Source organism: Octodon degus, unplaced genomic scaffold (genome assembly GCF_000260255.1).
Source record: "Octodon degus isolate 3935 unplaced genomic scaffold, OctDeg1.0 scaffold00012, whole genome shotgun sequence".
Classification (NCBI taxonomy): domain Eukaryota; kingdom Metazoa; phylum Chordata; class Mammalia; order Rodentia; family Octodontidae; genus Octodon; species Octodon degus.
The window spans coordinates 3,238,612-3,257,670 of record NW_004524588.1 but is presented as its reverse complement, the minus strand read 5'-3'; the positions used below and the strand labels follow the sequence as shown (position 1 = coordinate 3,257,670).

The window sequence follows — 19,059 nt, the reverse complement described above, 5'->3', positions numbered from 1 at the left end:
GGCTGAAAACAGGAGGATCACTATAAGTCCAAGCTGCGTAGTGAGGCCCTGTACCAAATACATAAAATAAATAAAATAAAAATGACAAAGTCAACAAAAAGTATTACGCATCTTCCATGTGAAAAAGTCCTCAGAACACAAGACTGTGGCTGGGAAGCTGACAGCTGTCTCTGATTTCCAGCAACCCTCGCCTCCCAGCCCTGCCCTCCATGGCCAGTGCTTCCTTGCACTCAGCTCACCATCATCTGAACTCAATCACTGAGACAAGAAGACAAAGAATCCTGGGCACCAAGGACAAGTGAATGAAATAAAGTCCTAGAATTACCCCCCTCTACTGGTGTGTTCTGATTTTACACTCATCACTTGGGGATAGGATCCACATAAACCAGTCTTCCTAACCACCTGCTTGACTTCAGTCAGGGAAGTTAATCTATTTAGTGATCTTAAGTCCTTTTATGGTCAGTCCTACTGATGGCATTTGTTCCACCCCCAAGAGAAGCACAGCCTCTTTAAATACTTCCACTTCAAAGCCATCCAGCATACCATTCCTTCACTAAGTTCCTTTTAAAATCATACTATAATACTTACTGTAAGTTAAAAACCACCAATGAGTGAGCCATTTAACTACCCTGTCACATTCTTACCTATTAGCTAGACCTGTTTTTGTTTTTTGAAATATGTCCTTAAACTGTCCATGCTGGGCTCAAATTTATAATCCTGGACAGGTATAGTGGTGTACACCTGTAATCCCAGCACTTCAGAGGCTGAGGCAGGAGGATCACTAGGCATTGCAGGCCAGCCTAGGATATACAATGAGCTCAAGGTCAGCTTAGACTACACAAAAAAGTCTTATCTCAAAACACAACAACAAAAACCCTGAAAACCAAAAAATCCCAATCTGCAACCCTCCTCCAGAGTGTGGAATTATAGGCATGCACCTATAATATAACTCCTTACTTGGAATAAGATCTTACTTAAATCTAAAAATCCCTTTAATATCAAGGTCTCCAAAATGGCTAAATCTTTTAAAAATAAAATTTAAGTTTATTGTTTTACATTGAGTGCAGTGAAGCATAAGCTAAGCTAGCTTCATACCACCTAGGAATGTCCAATCATCATTGCGTTACAATGATTGGCCGTGTTTCATCACCCAAGTCCGTGACTTGCACCTGAAAATCAAGACAAAAGGTCTGTGTAAAGTGAGAGCAGGGCACACACGTCCCACTCAGGTCATGAGCAAGGAATCGAAGCAAAGAACAGCGAGTACTGACGTCAGTACTGCACACATCAACCAGCGGCAATGACACTACCACGAAGAAGGGGCACACATGCCCAGGGGGCCGAGAGCTTCTGGACACAAATCCCACAGACTCCGTCCGGGGAGCACCGGTGGAGGCCTTTCATTCTTTTTCTCAATCCCTGCTTACAGACAGCAGGATTCAAGTCCTTGGAAAAGTGATTAACGGCCTTTCCGTTTCTTCATTTTCCCTCCAGCCACTTTGTTCCTGACTCCGATAGCCCCCTCTGTGTCGTCATTGTCTCCGGCATCCTCCCGTGAACGTTTCTTCTTTTCGCCATGTTCCCTTAACTCCTGCAGGGCAGCAGAAAGGACCCGACTGAGAGTGAGCTGCTGGCACTGAGGTACCACATTCTAGGCCGCATCTCCTCAGATCAGGCATCGAGAAGAGCCCGAACACCTGACCCTGGCAAGGAGCAGCAATCACAAACTCAACCATGCAAAATGTCAACCTTATTAGTAATCAAAGCATAAAATTAAAAACAGGCCCTTATTTTCACATGGCAGATTGGCAAGATCTAAGACAAAGACAAGGGGGCCGGGGAGATAGCTCAGTAGGATAAACACCTGCCAGGCAATTGCAAGGGTCTGAGTTTAATTCCTGGTTCCACCAAAAAAATTAAAAAAAATAAAAACAGAACCAAGACAAAGACAGGGAAGGGAAATAAAAACGTGTCACTATATACACACGCACCAACTCCCCACAATGCATGTAATTATTATATACCACAAGCATGTACTAATAAAAATTAAGAAATTAAGAAAACGTATTATCCGAGGTATAATAAAATTTACCTCTAATTTGACATTATCTATAAATCCAAATTTTATTTATGTGTGTTTCTTGGCCTAAGAATTCTATCTCTAGGAATTTAAGGAGACAAGTATGCCAAACTGCAAATATTAAGATGTTCAACACAGTATTAGTTAAAACTTTAAAAAGCTAGAAAAAAGAAAAAATATCCATCAATGTAAACCATGATACATACATTGATAGAATCCCTTGTAGCTATTAAGAACTGGTCAGAGGTCAGGGGCTTGGAAGTATGAAAGTGGGGATGTAAAGAAAGGCTCACTGCCCAGTGTGGTGGCACACACCTGTCATCTCAGCACTCTGAGAAGCTGAGGCAAGGGGACTACAAATTTAAGTCTGTCCTGGGAAACTCAGCAAGACCTTATCTCCAAACATTTTAAAGAGCTGGGAATGTAGCTCAGTGTGAAAGCCCTGAGTTCCAAAACAAGTTCCAATTATAGGTAAAGAGAAAATAGCCAAATGTTATCAATAGTGCTGTGGGAGATTGTTTAGCTTTTCATTTTTTTTCTTTTTTTTTTTTTTCCTGAGAAAGGGTCTCAATATGCAGTTCAGCAGTTCAGACTGCCCGAGTTCACTATGTAGCTCAGGCCTGGGCTTGAACTCGCAATGATCCTCTTCCCCAGCCTTCCAAGTGTTACGATTATAGTATGTGCCACCAACCCCAGCTTTATCTAGTACTTTAAACCTTTCTGTATTTTCTAAATTTCTTTCCCAAAGCACAGGCAGTACTTTTATCAACAAAATACCAGACAGGGCTGAGAATTCAGCTCAGTGGTGCAGCACCTGCCTGACAAACATGAGGTCCTGAGTTCAAATCCTAGTACCTGCCCCCCCCACCCCCCCAAAAAGAGGAGAAAAACAAACAAACAAAAATGTTCATGCAGACAGATAAGCCAAACAAGTCTGCAGTTCAGCCACTCAGAAAGCAACTGACGGGCAGTTTCTCCCTCTCTTGGTCTAGAACTTAGGAAGACAAGAACACTCAAAAGTTTCTTCTAGAATCTTCTCATCCTTGCCACTGCTGCTTTTACCACTACTAGTAATGACATGCTATTTAAGCTTTTCTGGTGCTCACCAAACACCACAGATATGCAAGGCAAGTATTATTCCCAGTTCATAGGTGAGGAACTGATCCTGAGAGATTAGGCAAAATGATCTAGTACAGTCCACAGCCAGGTCTCCTGACCTCAAGTCTGTTGGGCTTTTTTTAACCACATATAATAGAGTCCATGAACACGGGCTGATAATGTGGCCACTCAGGTCAGATTAGGTCTGAATGTTGATTCAACCATGTGGTTACATGGTCTAAAGCCCATTATCTACCATGTCTACAAACCTTAGTTTTTGCTTATCTTAAATTTGGAACAAAATGATACCCCGCTTCTCGAGTTTTAAGAGGATTAACATAATATAGAATCTGATGCACAGCTAGTATTACTGCATAGAGACTGCTGAAAAGGACAGCAAGCTGCATACCATTCGGGCAAATCTTTGGGCTTCAGTCACACGTTCTGTCAGCATCATAACTTCATCATCCTGTGTTGGAAAGACAGGCAGCTTCTTCCCAATTAAGTGTTCTATGCGCTGGAAGAGTTCTACATCATACCTGGGAAAACATGGGATGGCTTTGATTGGCTGACAGTGCAAACATCTGCCCATAATCAAACTATAGGACATTAGGGGCCAGGGAGATGGCTCAGTAGAATAAGCACTTGCATGGCAAGCATAAGGTCCTGAGTTCAATCCCCGGTTCCGGGGGAAAAAAAAACAAAACAAAAAACCACTATAGGACATTAGATAATATGATGCAATATAAAGCCAGTTTTAAGCAATATTGTACATAGTAAGCCTTCTCTAGTTAATTAATTTATTTATAATGTACTTAGTACAGGGTCTACAGGGTCTCACTACTTAGAGCAGACTCATAGTGACCCTTCCTGGTTTTTCAGCCTCCCAAGTGGTGGTATTAGGGTGCCTGCCACCACTCCCAGTCTCCATTGCTGGCTCAGCGCCCCAGGGGCAGGGCCAGCACAGCAGGCCAATCACAGCAGGCGCTTTAATCCGCTGAGCTATCTGGCTGGCTCCAGTAATCCTTTTCTACATAATAATCAAAAGCAATCTTTGGGGGCTGGTGAAATGGCTCAGTGGTCTAAAGCACCTACTTAGAACAAGCTTAGCAAAGCACATGGACCGCAGTTCAATCCCTCAGCACCACATGCCAGCCAGCCCCGCCCCCTGGTGGGCAGAGCTGGCCACGTGCGCGCGCGCGCACACACACACACACACACACACACACAAATAAATAAAATAAACTAATTTAAAAAAATAAAAATAAAATGAGGAAAACTAATATTTTAAAAAAAAGCAATCTTTGTGCATGGCCTATTAGAAAGTTATCCACAGTATTCTTTATTCATAGAAAAGCCATAGATACATAGAAATCTGTTCCTAAAAAAAAAAAAAAATCCAGTTATTGTAATGCTGTTTAAATTAAAGGAAAAATCATTACTCTCCAAGTCTAGCCACTGCAAGAAACAAGTACCAATTTTCTTATGCTTCTATATACCAAACAAACTAGATCTTTTTCATAAATTGTCTCCAATTTCTATCAACACCTTGCTAGGTAGGTATTATTTCTATTTTAAAAATACAAAATCCAGAAAGAAAGAAATATAAAAACCAGTATGGTGGCATTTAAGTGTTTAGCAAAGCAGACCGTAGAGAGCCAACTTCCAAGCTGGTCCAACTCTCTGGACCTCCCCTAGCACTGTGGTCTGCTCCTCACATTACAATACCCTATGCGGATTAACTTACTGTGTGACAAAAGTAATGGCCTTCCCAGAGCGCCCAGCTCTAGCTGTTCGACCTACTCGATGAATGTAATCCTGCAGCAAAAAGGATAAACAAATTCAGGTTATATGGATTATAAGTGAACAACTAGGTATGCAAAGTCTTGCTACAAACCTATGAAAGAAAACACTAGGCACTCTGAAAAGCTAAAATAACAGGACTGTAATTATGTCCAGCCGGGGAAGCTTAGCAAGACCCTGAAAAGGTCCCAGGCTCAATCCTGTACCAAAAAAAAAAAAAAAAAAAAAATCTATAAAGCATATCTCCATAGTTAGAGGCAACATGGTAAAGAGCTAGAGGTTTTAGGGCTAGAGGTGTAGCTCAGCCCCAGAAGTGCCTGCCTGGCAAGCATGAGGTCCTGAGTTCAATCCCCAGTATTGCAAAATAAATAAACAATAAACATTAAAAAAAAAAAAAAAAAAAAGAGCTAGAGGTTTTACACGTCAGCTATGGTTTTACCTGCAAACAACATAACCTTCTGAACCTTGGTTTCTATTTATAAAACAGAGATAGAAATACATGCCCAAACATAAAGGTTATTATAAAAATCAAGTGAGACAGCACTTTATCTACTGCAGTTAAATATGAAGCTAAGAGATACAGAGTTCTTTAGGACTGTGTCATCTCAAGAAATATCTGCTAATGCCTGGAAGCATTTCTGGCTGTCACGCTGGAAGTGTGGGATCCTGTCAGCTAGTGAGTAGAGAACAGGAACACTAAGCATACTTCCTGCAAGAGGACAACCCCACAAGAATTCATTGCCCCAAAATGGTAATAGGGCCAAAGTTAAGAAACCTTGAGATTCATTAAGAACCAAATACTGTCACTGCCGAAGAGAAGAGATGGACACAGATCAGGATCTGCCCCTCTGGGTGACAACATCCAACAACTCTCCTTGCTACCTTCACTCACATTTATTGATGTTACATATACGGCCTTGTGCAAGCTGATATGAATGAATAAACAAGGGCTTTCTTGGGCTTTGTTACTTAACTAATTTAAGGACAAAAAAACTGTTCTAAGAAAACATTTAAGAAATAAACTTAGAGACTAGAGTATCAGGGTAGCAACTGGACCTACCTTTGAATGAGTTGGAATGTCGAAGTTGACAACTACATCCACATGTGGGATGTCCAAACCTCTGCTTGCAACATCGGTTGCTAGAAGGATGGAACGCGCCTTGGCCTTGAACTTATTAAGGGATCCTAGGCGCTTGCTCTGAAATGATGAAAAAGAAATAAGAACTCTCCAACAGGAAGAATCTAAAACAGATGACAGGAAAGTAGAAGGGAGACTATTAGACAAAGGGAAAGGAGAGGCTGTAGAAAAACGGGATGGCTATAATCAAAATACATGCATTGAAACCCAAATTTCTTTAATTAATTTATTTATTATTTGGACTCAGACTAATAGTGATCCTGTCTCAACCTCCCCTAGAGCTGGGATTACAGACATGTGCCACCAGACCCAGTTCTGGTGGCTGGCATGGCATGCGGTACCTGGGATCAAACCCAGGTCCTTACATTTGCCAGGCAGGCACTCAGACCACCAAGCTATCTTCACTGCTCAAAACCCAGGATCAATAAACACTAATAGTAAAAGGGAAAAATTTTAATCTTGGAGACATAAGAAATCTTGAAATGTAAAATATATAAAATAGCCAACATTATTGTGAACTCAGAGAAATTTTTTAACATTTTTTTCCCTTTAAATTCAGAACAGAGCTTCACAAGTCAAAACAAAGAAATACTTAACAATCAGGCTACAAAGAGTAATGCAAAACAGACTGTTTAATATGACAGAAACACAACTGGAAAATAATTTATTGCAAGTCTTTAGAGAACAAAGTCCTATTACCACTTGGGCCATATAAATCAATGTAAGAACTTACAAAACAGATGACTACCAATAAAATACTCTAATCTGTGCCTCTTCTTGTCTTGATAAAGTGTGCTTTCAGAGCAACAATTCAAAGCCTATAAAATCACAACATGCATGGAATGAGGCTTTAATGCCCCATGTCTTCATAATACAACTCTACTATTATAAGGCATGCTACCAGTTCATGGCTAATGACATGAAAGAACGCTTACCTGACTCATTTGCCCATGGAGAGGGATGGCTGTGAACCCAAGATTTCGGAGCAGCAGAGCTGTTCTCTGAGTGTTGTTACAGGTGCTACAGAATATCATAAAGGAATTTCCAGCCAATTCGTTTAGAATATAAACCAGGTAGGTATCCTAAGTTACAAACCCAAAACAAAATATGTAATTGAACCCAAGAGGAATGGGGATCTAATATACACATTAAGGAAAGATGAAGCCTATACAAGTGCTTCTCAATTATCCACCAGCTGCCAGCTTTACATGTCTTAACCAGTACTGTGACCTATGTGCAAACCATGTCTCCCTAACACAGCCTGCAGTCCATCCCTAGGGAAGTAGACCTCAGCAACCAGGTGAAGTTTTTATATTAAAACACAAAATTAGGCACTCCTTTAAAAAAAAATAAGGTGGGGGAAGAGAAGAGAAGGCAGGAAGTAATTACATCAGGACTTCAAAACTGTGGTTGCCCATGCTATGAATTCCTAGAATGTCTGACTTATCTGCGATAAATATAAGCACAACATGCAGCCTAAAGCAAACAGTGACTCCACCTTCATCTGGCTCTCAGCTAATCAAGAGTTGACACTTTCAGATGCTTTGGTGAGAAAAGGGAGAGGCAGGAATGATCAAAGTAAACACTTCACCTTGAATTTAGAGGGAATAAAAAGATAATACTGTTGTAATTTTTCAACCGTCTGGTATTTGGAAGAAACAGCACATTTCACAGGATTCTTCAGAGCTGCTCGCTGCAGTTTTTGCACCTAAAAAAGAAACAGCATACACTAGTTCCTAAATGTTCCAACTTTATTTTTATGTATTTTACTATTACTTTAATGTATCAATTTTTATAAAGAAGAAAACATGTTCCAGCAAATATCACCTTCTTGGTCATGGTAGCAGAGAAGAGAAAGGTTTTCCGGTCTCGGGGAATCACTTTCAAGATCTTATCAACCTGAGGTACAAAGAGGAAAGGATGCCAATGTGATAGCTCACCAGACACCTGCAAATCTTCTGCACAGTGAAGGAGGTGGAGACTGAGCTACTAGATACACCCCTGTGGAGATTTGAGACTCAAAAGTCAGTTCAATTCAGCTAGAATTTACTATTTAATATGCCATATCAGATGCCATAAAAAAATACAATAATGCCATTTAGATAAAAAGTAGCTTAAGTTAGCAGATAAAAGCTAAAAGAAAGACCAAGAAGAACATAATCAATGACAAGGGAGTTATCAAAGAAAAAGAAAGTATTCCAAGGCATACAGCAGAGGTCTAAATTAAACATACAAAAGGAAACTGTCCCTGACACTTCTCATTTCTGAAATGCTGAGGCACTGACATTGGGAAGGCAGAGTGCTGAGAATGGAGAAAGCCGGTGGAGACACCAGTTTGCTGAGACAGATGCAGAGCTTTCCACAGTGAAGGGAGCAGCCAGCTGTGGTGCTGACACCTGGAATCCCAGCACTCTGTGAGGCTGAGGCTAGAGGGTTACAAGTTTGAGCCCAGCCTGGGCAACTTGGTGACTTACCAAGGCCCTGCCTCAAAACAAAAACAAAAGAGGGCTACGGGGATGTAGCTCAGTGGAAAGGCCCTGGGTTTAATCACCCATACAGTAAAAAACAAAAACATGGGAACAAAGAACCAAATTTAGGAAAAGAATTTGAGGTAACTATGAAAAACCAAGAAATTAAGAACTCACCTCTGTCTCAAAATCCATGTTCAATATCCTGTCTGCTTCATCCATGACCAAGTACTTGAGAGCTCTTAAGTTGAAACCTTTTGTGTTTTCCAAGTGGTCAATCAATCGGCCAGGAGTCGCTAGCAAGAAAGGGTGAAGGGAAAAGGCAGCATTTCAGAACTAGAACGAAAACGTGATCTACCATCCTCACACAGCCCCAAAAGAAAGAAATTAAAAAATAAGAATTACAGAAACCCATTGCTCCACACACTGGTAGCTTTCCTCCCATTTACCACTGCAAGTGCTTCTTACCTTCCTCAATTACTCACCTATTACTATATGTGGTTTTTTTGCCAAGGCCAAAGACTGGGACATTGAATCGATTCCTCCTACAATCACAGCTACAGGAATTTTAAGAGGACAGAAAAAGATTCTTAACTTTCTCCATAAGTCAGTGATCCTCAAGTCAGCATCGCATCTCTGTTCAACACCAGCTACCTCACAGGTAAAGCTCTTCCCAAAGCTCTTAGGTCAGCAACTCTTGCCAGCACTTCCTTTCACTCTCTTCCACCTGCTGGGACACCTCAGAGCACGTCTCTCTTGGGCACTTACCACACTGCACTCCAATTGAGGACCCCAGGGCTTCAAACTGCTCTGAGATCTGAAAGGCCAGCTCCCGGGTAGGGGTGAGAACCAGGGCAAACAAGCGCTGGGGCGTCTCCAGCAGCGCATTCAGAATGGGCAAAGCAAAGGCCCCTGTTTTTCCAGAACCAGTTTCTGCCAGCCCAATGATATCACGACCTGGAAGAAAAAGAAAACATCTAATACAAAACAATTCTCTCTGAGCTCCTCAACAACCTGATGCTGGGTATAAGAAGCTGCTGAAGAAAATACTTGATGAATTGGGGGTGTCAGGAAATCTGAATAAAAAGAAATTTTAAAGCTTCTGTGTTGGGAGCCATGGAAGCTAGAAAACTAGTCAAATGTGTTGTTAGCAAACAAGCTACCTCAGTTCTGAGATAAGCATCATAACTGGCTAATGTCAGCTATTAGTCACTAGGCAACCTGTGCCATGTGTTACTAACTTTGCAAAGGTATAAACGAACATCCATACTGTTGCGGGGGGGGGGGGTGTCCATCTCGCCAACCAGACAGACCAGCCACCACCTAACCCAACTCTTGTCTTCTGGTCTCTTCCCCACTCCTGCTACCATTTCTTCCTGAACATACCACACTGAGACACACAGGTCTTTACACTTCTGTCTTAGACAAACTCAAAATTCAATGCTGAGGAAGACAAATGCACAAATAGGTTACAATGTGTTAGGGTTTTAAAACAGGATACACCAGAGAACATACCAGAGTAGCAGCTACTGCTCAGCGGGGCCAGCTCATAGCACTGGTATGAATGAGCACGGGCAGGAAGTATACACCTGCATGAAGAAAGAGGAGGGGCCTCTACACACACAGCGTGCCAAAAGAAAAATGCAATGGCACTGAGCACAGGGGTTACAGAGAAAGAGAAGAGAACAGACAGGAAACTCACAAGCTATGCCAGGGGTTTCAATACTCAGGGAATTTCATCATCAGTGACTGCTTTGGTGGTGCTGAGAATCACACCAGGGCCTCACTTATGTCGGGCAAGTGTTCTATGACTGAGCTACATCCCCATCCTGTATGTGAGTCAAAGTCCCACTAAGTTGCCCGGGCAGGCCTCAAACTTGGGATCCTGCCTCAGCCTCCCGAGTAGCCAAGGTCAGAGAGATATAAGCACCTTGTCCAGTTTCAACACTGTTCTTTAGGAAGATACACTCTAGGGTGGATGGCATATAGAGGCCCAAGAGCTTAAAAGTACGTGTCATTTATACTACCCAGTCTGTAAGAAAGTCATGAGTGATCCCTTAAGAACAGACCACCAAGATTTGTTACCGCCGCATCAGCCATAACTTGGGAAATTAACTCCCAAGCCGACACCATTATTTCTAGGCTGGCCACAGCCCACAAGGGTGCAATGCACTAAAAAAATGACCAACTTCTTCCACAGTTGCTGCTCAAGCTGTTCTGTAATTATGTAGGTGCAGAGAGAGCAGCTATCAAGAGGACAACTGCACTGAACATAACTGCTCCTTGTCATCAAAGATTACTCAAACAGGATAAACAGGAGCTCAACTAGGATATTAACTCGGAAGACAGGATGGTCTGAGAGGGGTGAGGCAGTGTGCACAGGAGGAAGCAAGGTTTAGTAAGTTAACAAAAGGGGTGTAATGCAGCAGAGCACACCTGTATAATCCCAGCTACTCGAGAGACTGAGACAGAAAGACTGCTTCAGCCTCACAGTTCAAAGACAGCCTGGGCAATGTAGCGAGACCCCGCTTCAAAAGCAAAAATCAAAAAGTAAATGTGAATAACATACAAGATTTTAGTATGGGAGGCCGGGGAGATGGCTCAGTTAGCCGGGGAGATGGCTCAGTGGAATAAGTGCTTCCCTGGCAAGTGCAAGGGCCTGAGTTCAATCCCTGGTTCCACCAAAAAAAAAAAAAAAAAAAAAAAAATTTTAGTATGGGAAACTCAAAATCCAAAAACTGAGAACCTACAGAAAAGTAGTTATAGAGAGTAAAATAATGACTCTTTGTTTTTATTTTTATTTTTTGCAGTACTGGGGATTGAACTCAGGACCCTATGCTTGTCAGGCACACGCTTATTCTACCGAGCTATTTCCCCAGGACCATGACTCTTGTTTGGACACAGGGAACTTAAAGCTCCCACAGTAACTCAAGTGAGTAATAAAGAGCAAACTACAGGCTAAAATACAGGCTAGGGGGGCCAGGGAGATGTCTGGGGGCCAGAGAGATGGCTGAAGCACAAAGGTCTGAGTTCAATCCTGGTTCCGCAAAAAAAAAGAAGAAAGAAAGATAATTTAGTTTCGGCTGAGATGGCTCAGTGGAATAAGCGCTTCCCTGGCAAGCGCAAGGGCCTGAGTTCAATCCCCAGTTCCACCAAAAAAATAAAATACAGGTTAGGAAGTAGGAGCTTCATACCAACAGTGCATCCTTGGCAGTGTCTCTTATGTAACAAGTTTAGATTTTTTTTTTTAATTTAAACATTCCCTTTATCTTTCAAGCATGCCTTTTCTATGCACAGATGTGAAATACAAATGAGACCAGGCAAGGGAGTAATTCTATAAAGATTACAAAAACAGGCCCAGGGAGATAGCTCAGTAGAAGCACTTGCCTGGCAAGCGCAAGGTCCTCAGTTCAATTCCCAGTACCGCAAAAAAAAAAAAAAAAAAAAAAAAAATTACAAAAACGAACCAGTCCAGGAATAACACTTCTGACTCACCTACTTATTTTAATGTCTTCCTTGCATGCAGAGTAAGTAACAGTGAATTATTTGAGAAATAAAGATCAGTGTAAGCTAATGATTCCCCAAGATTTTTATTCCCTAACTTAAGGCCCTGCCACAAGATACCTTGAGGGGCAGTGGGGACACTACTGCACATCTTCTGTTTTTGTCAAAGGAAATCATAAAATCTGAGTTCCTAAGAAAGACATAGCACACACAGGGGCTTATCTTGCTTGAGTGCCGGTGCCAGGCCACTGAGCAAGGCCCACTGTCAGCAACTGAGGTCCACATTGTGTTCTTTCCATTTTTATGATTTGCCCAAGGCAACCCTTGGTTTCTAAAACTGATCAATGTTTCTGTACTACCGCTCTTCTTCCTCTCAACACCCCTAAGCCTTTTTCTGCTGATAACTAAGTAGGAAACAATAGAATCCATAAACTCCTTGAGAATAGAATAAATCTCACCATACCCTGCTATACCACTGACACTGAACAGAGGCACTTGTATATGGAGCCATTAATAACCTAAAATCCCTAGAGGACAACTCTAAGTGCTCTCTGAAATGGAAATAAATGATACAGGCAGCATGGGAAGGAAATCATTCTCAAAAACCATCAATAGATGATCTTTCAGAATAACACTCTGGGACACAGGGCCTAGAGCGCAGGGTTTTGAGTGACAAGATTCTATATTCAACCTCGTAACTCTAGCAGTAGGATTCTACCCAAGCAACTCAGTTCTGTGGGCCTCACTGCCCTCACCAATAAAGCTATTGTGCCCACTTTCTCTACTACTGGAAGGTTTCAGAGCAACGGACAACCAGGGCTAGGTAGCTCTGCAGATACTGAGATCATGAGGAGTCCCAAAATAAAAGTTAAATGTTAATCAAGTATAACAAACACCTGTTAAGATTATTTAAACCCAGGCATGGTGGCACACACTTGTAATCCCACCCCTTCATAAAGTTGAAGCAGGAAAATCTTGAATTCAAGGCCAGCCTGGAATACCACAAGACCCTGTCTCAATATTGAATTAAAATATAAAGAACTATGTACTAGTCAACTCTATCTCACCATATCTGAAAGTAATCCCTTCCAACTGAACTGTTGCTGATATTACTTTCCTCCTGTGTTACCATTTCAGACATACCTGCCTTAAACCCACTGCCCCGGCACTGCAATAACTTAGATTTCCTGCCTCTCACCCTCTATTTGCTGGAACCAGACACACAATCATTGCGCTTCTTTTTCCATCATCTCATTCTCACCACCACACTATCCATCATTTATTGCCAAAAGTGCTGCAATGACCTTTTAATTGGTTTCCCAGCCATCAGGCTGTTTATAAGTGATTTTACAGAACTGTAAGACCAATATTCCAGGCACAGAGCTCACAGTGATTTCACTCTGCTGCTACAAAACAACCCCCAAAGGAGCTCCACTGATCATGGAACAAGATTGAATTCCTTCACCTGGCATTTGGGTTCACAACTTGCCCCACCACGTTACTAAACCTTTTCATCACTCTAAGTCAGCTGCTTACAAATCGCCACAGGTGTCCATTTTTCCATCCTTCTTGTCTTTTTCTGCTTGCTATTCCGTGACTAGAAAGTCCACTCGCTCATCATATCTGAATGTCTAAATACTTCTAAGCTTGGTCTTCAAGGTTCACCTCAACTGCCCCAACCAAACACTAAAATAAAATTAATCTTCTCTGAATCCATTCCAATTATAATGGGCTACAGAATTTTGAAGAAACATCTGTTTGCCCCTGTCTATCTTGTCATAAATTTATGATTTATAATTATTTCCCTACTAGACCATAAATTCTTAGAAAAAGCAGAGTCAACATTCAGTGCTTTTCCTGACATTAAATTCTCAGTAGTTATCTTACTATTTATGGAAGGAGCAAGAGGACTTACTCAGAATAAGTGTAATCCTTTTTCCATGTAACAGTTTCAATCATTAAAACCCAGAATTACCATATTCTATCCTCTCTCTCTTCTCTAGACCAAAGGCACTCAGTTCAACTATTAGTGATTTTTTTTTTTTTTTTTTTTTTTTGGTGGTATTTAGGATTGAACTCACTGTATACCACCACTGAGATATATCCTTAAGCCTTTCTTATTTATTTATTTATTTTGAGACAGGAGGGACCGAGGAGATGGCTCAGTAGAAATAAGCGCTTCCCTGGCAAATGCATGGGTCTAAGTTCAATCCCCGGTTCCAACAAAAAATAAAAAAAATTAAAATTATTTTGAGACAGGGTCTCACTATTCCCTGGCTGACCTCAAACTTGCAATCCTCCTGACACAGCCTCCCTACTGTAGTTGGAATTACAAGTATGCTCCACTGTGCCTTTTTCTCAACATTAAGTCTTAGTTATTTTGCTTGTCCCTGGGACACAACACCCAACAGCCACAACTTAAAGGAAGAAAGGTTTATTTTGGCTCACAAATTGAATACTTAGTCCATACTGGCTGACTCCAAGGCAGGATAGCTTGGCAGAGGGGCCTAGCAGAGGCGAACTGCTCATAGCATGGGGGATAGGAAGCAGAGAGAAAAGGGAGGAGCTGGGTAAGGAGACACAGTATACCCTTCCAGCCCACATCTCCAGTGAGCTACCTCTTCTGACGTCCACCTCCCACTCTGTTCAGCTATAAGCCCCACAATCCAGTCACCTTCTAAAACCTCCACCTTTGAGTTCATGAGGCTTGTGGGGGGGTATTCAGATATAAGTCATTAACATTATAAAACACCTACTGCCCCTCAGACTGTCCCCCAAAACTGTGATTCTCCAGACCTAAGAAATACAGTGTGGTCAGTGTATGTTTACCAGTGCTAAGCGCTGTTCTGTCTTGAGCTAATCAGCAATTTTTAATTTTGAACTTCCGCAAGAATTTGGGATAAGAAAAGAAAATCACATGCCAAGTTTTATGTGTGGGCATATTTGTGTATTTTTATGAAGAAATCTTTTACTTTTATTTGATTCTCAAAGGGATAAAGGAACCCTAAAACATAGCCCTCTTTTATGATCATGTCACTTAAAGCACACTTACTTTCTGTGAAGCTTTTAATGATTTTCAGTTTACCAACACCCCTGGTTCCCTTTTCCCACTCACCCTACACCTATAAAATTAGCACATTAAGAGTCTTAAGCTGAGTGTGGTGGCACAAACCTATAATCCCACACTTGCGAGCAGAGGTCAGCCTGGGCTACACAGTAAGTTCAACACCAGCTTGAAGTACATAGTAAGACCCCATCTCAAAACCACCAACAACCACAAATCTAAGAATGGGATGTTATTTCTCTGTTTCAAAGTTCTTCCTGTTACTGTCAATCCCTATAGTCACTGGCCAGCATTTTGCCAGTTCTGCTGCAAATATAACACACGTCTCACAGAAAGAGTTCTTGACTCTTCCAGACAAAATAGTCATGCCCCACATAACAAGTGACAGACCTCTATACCGCACACCCTGGGTGATCACCTACTCTGAGGCTCACACAAGGACAGAGCTGCTTAATGGACACATTTCTTGGAGCATACTCCCTTCATGAAGGGATACATAACTACAACCGTGCCAGCTGTCCCTAGGTATAACTATGCTTATACTGATTCATCATTTCTAACAAGTTGCTTATTAGTACACTTATTACAATGTTTCCTTAAAGTCTGCCTATAAGGCAGAGAACAAATCCCTTCAAATATTAAATTAAGCAATCCCAGCACTCAGGAGGCTGAGGCAGGATCGTTATGACTTTTTTTTTTTTGCTTCGAATGCCTTCAGGGCAGGTTTGGCTGGCTTGAACTGTGGGAATCAAACCACAGCAACCTGAGCCTGACTGTTTTGTTGAAGCAGCCACTTAAAGAACTGAGCTAAGGGGCAGGCCTGCCAAGGGGCAGGCCTGCCAAGGGGCAGGCCCCCCCAGGAACGTTATGACTTAAAGAGACCAGCCTGGGCTACAAAGTGAGCTCAAGACCAGCCTGAACGGCATAGTGAGAACCTGTCTCGAAAAAAAAAAAAATAAGTTAGACTAAATTCAGTAAACCTGGTGACTTTTTCAAAGCCAATGGGCCCAAACTTTGCATCATTACAGACCATCCATATCTTTATTTCACTCTGACTAAGCCTGCCTGCAACAGCTATCACAAGTGTTACCTTCTGAATTGACTGTTGAATCGGTTCAGGCCACGTATTTAACTTCAACTTACCTTGTAAGGCCATAGGAATAGCTTCAATCTGGATCTTGGTGGGCTTTGCCCATCCCAACTGGTCACAAGCTTCACACAATACATCTGTCACGCCCTTAGAATTAAGAAACGTACACCTCAGCGAAGGAGAGCACATTCCCACCTCCCTCCTGTTTTGTTGTTGTTTTGGGGTTTCTTTTGCTTGTTTGTTTTTCCTAGTTTTTGAGACAGGCTCTCGCTATGTAGTCCATCTGGCTTTCAACCCAGTACGTGGCCCAGGCTATCCTTGCGTCCACAGTGATGCTTCCGCCTCTCGACAGAGACTTTATCTGTGCCATCTGCAGGTGACGTGCCGAGCCCTTACACGTGATTTAAAAGGCGCGCACGGCACACCTAAGCCTGGCACTGCACGCGCCGTGAGACAGCGGCTCAAGACTTCGTTCATCAGATACATCCCAGCGCGCCACCTGCGTTATCTCGACTGAGCATCACAATTCAGCGAGGTAAGTGGTTCCTAGGGCCCCAGGGCACACGTGTGGAAACTGAGGCACAGAGCGGCAACCACTTGCCTCCGTCAGCATTCAGACCTGGTTGGTCCCCCTGACCCCCAAGCTCCAGCTAAAAAAAAAAAGGTCGATTCTTGTAACTTTCTGGACAGTAAACGTCGCCGCACTCAAGTGCAGAACAGGGCAAACGCGACAGCAGCCCTGTAACCAAATTCTGAGCCGAAACCGCGCTTCGCGAGCTGCGGGAAACCTAAGGAAGGCCCCGAGGTGCTTCTCTACGCTAGCTGGAATCTGAGGAGACTGAACCCTCCTCCCTAAGCCTACCGCCAGCAGTTCAGAAAAGATACCACCATCACCCACTCTCACCAAGTCTTTAAAAGTTTTCGTTTCCTCCTCCTCCGCCGCCACAGCCGCCGCCGCCGCCGCAGACTGGGACTCTTCAGGAGAATCGTGCTCCTCGGACGCCGCCATGTTGCCGGTGGGTGCCGGAAGTGAGTTGGGTGCGCGCGGGATGCTGGGAAACGTAGTTTCCATGATGGCGTGTTTCGAGCGCCCCCTGCAGGCTAGAGGAGGTTAGCACCAACCCTCAAGAGAGTTCCACTTTCCGGAATTATAGCGCGTTTGTAGAGCAAGGGAGCCACACGTCCATGGCCTGGGCCTCCACCTGCCTTTTGACTCCTTTCTAAAGCACTTGCCCCCCAAAAATAAATAAATAAATAAATAAATAAATAGCACTTGCCCTACCTACCTGCGCGTTATGTTTCCTGTTTTTCTAGCCGTAGAAAGTTAAGTGGGTCCATTTCACAATGGTATTCATTTATTATTTCATTCATGTATTCAAAAATAGGGGTTGAGAGCCTGCTTTAGCTAGAACTGTGCTAGATGCCCACCCCACTCTAATGGTGAAAAGATAGGTAATAAGTAAATGATTATAGATGATTGCAAATTGTGACGGGTGCTGACATGTAAATGAAAGTGAGGAAGACTGCCAGATGAGGGAGAGTTGTAGGGATAACAGCCAGATTGGGACGGCCTCTCTGAGCGATGGTATTTGAGCTGAGACCTCACTGGGGAGCAAGAGAAAGTCCTTGAAGGGCTCAAGAAATCATTATTCCAGACTGCCTGAAGAGCAGGTGCAAAGGCCCTGAGGCCAGTGAGGCTAATCTGTAAAGCCCTCAGCCGCCAATCAGCAAAGTGCTGCAAATTGCCTGTCCTATGCTCACTGGGGCCTCTGTGCTGAAGCTGCCAGTGGTCCCTGCTGCATTGTTCCCGGAGGTGACCAGTAGGAGGCGACCTGGCTTCCCTCACAGGAAGCGTGGACCCTTAAAATGTGTATACCGGGCGTGTGAGCATGCCCTTAGCAATACAGTTAGATCTCAGAAACCTAAAGTATGAGGTATATGATGCATACTTTAAACCACATGCCCATAGGGCATAACAGAAAATACCCTTGAAACATTTTAGAATGGTTACACGTGGAGGGAGGGGAATTGAGATAAAATTGGGGGTTAGCAAATGGAAATAAGAGAATTGGTGATAAAAGAGAGCAAATATACAAGATAGAAAAGGTGTAAAGGTAATGTGCTTTGTCTTGAAAGCTGCAAAGAACTCGATTGTCTGGAGTCCTTCCCACCTCCACGCCCAGAGAGGCACCGATTTAGGGATCACATTGATATTTTCAACAACAGAAAATGTAAGGCAAAGTAGGGCACTGCAGCCAAAGCTATGGGTTCAGAAGTTATCTGAAATACAAAAAGAATTTTGAGCAGGAAATTGATACGCTCTGCATATTTAAAATAACTCTTCATGGAGACAGATTACAGATAGGAAGGCATGGGAAAGAGAGACAATGTAAGAGACGAACGACCTTTGTTTCTCTGGCTCTTGGTACAAAATGCATGCCCTAGAAATGTATCCTGGAGCCAAGTGTGGTGGGGCAGCCCAGTAATCCCCAGCACTCTGGGGAAGCTGAGGCAGGCAGATCACAAATTTGATTGGATGTGGGCAGACAATCTAGCAATTTAGAAAGACTTTATCTCAAAAAACAAAAAAAATTAAAAAGAGCTGGATATGTAGTTCATTATGAAGGCATTCAATTCAATCCTTAGTACCCTGTCCCTAAAAAAAATGCTACCTAGATAAAGTAAAACTTAGCACAGTTGAGATCAGAGACCATGCAAGCTAAGAAGGATTTCACTGTGTTTCTTTTTTTTTCTTTTCTTTCTTTCTTTCTTTCTTTCTTTCTTTTTTTTTTTTTTTTTTTTTTTTTTTTTTTT

The 19,059-nt window shown here is 42.5% G+C and overlaps 1 protein-coding gene across 2 annotated transcripts; it reads right to left on the bottom strand.

The window, feature by feature from the left end:
- Positions 1–878: 878 nt before the first annotated feature.
- Ddx47 (DEAD-box helicase 47) lies at positions 879–17,260 on the bottom strand. 2 transcript variants are annotated; one of them, XM_004626077.2, is made up of 12 exons: positions 17,150–17,260; positions 16,299–16,392; positions 9,356–9,544; positions 9,073–9,144; positions 8,765–8,883; positions 7,947–8,018; positions 7,711–7,827; positions 7,055–7,201; positions 6,042–6,179; positions 4,926–4,996; positions 3,588–3,717; positions 879–1,591 (listed from the first exon to the last, which is right to left on the bottom strand). In XM_004626077.2, the coding sequence occupies exons 1-12, from the start codon at positions 17,252–17,254 to the stop codon at positions 1,460–1,462; spliced, it is 1,386 nt and encodes a 461-aa protein (XP_004626134.1). In that variant the 5' UTR covers positions 17,255–17,260; the 3' UTR covers positions 879–1,459. The 2 variants fall into 2 exon arrangements, with proteins under 2 accessions (XP_004626134.1, XP_023565354.1); XM_023709586.1 differs by lacking the exons at positions 879–1,591; positions 3,588–3,717 and adding exons at positions 4,151–4,230; positions 4,481–4,559.
- Positions 17,261–19,059: the final 1,799 nt, after the last annotated feature.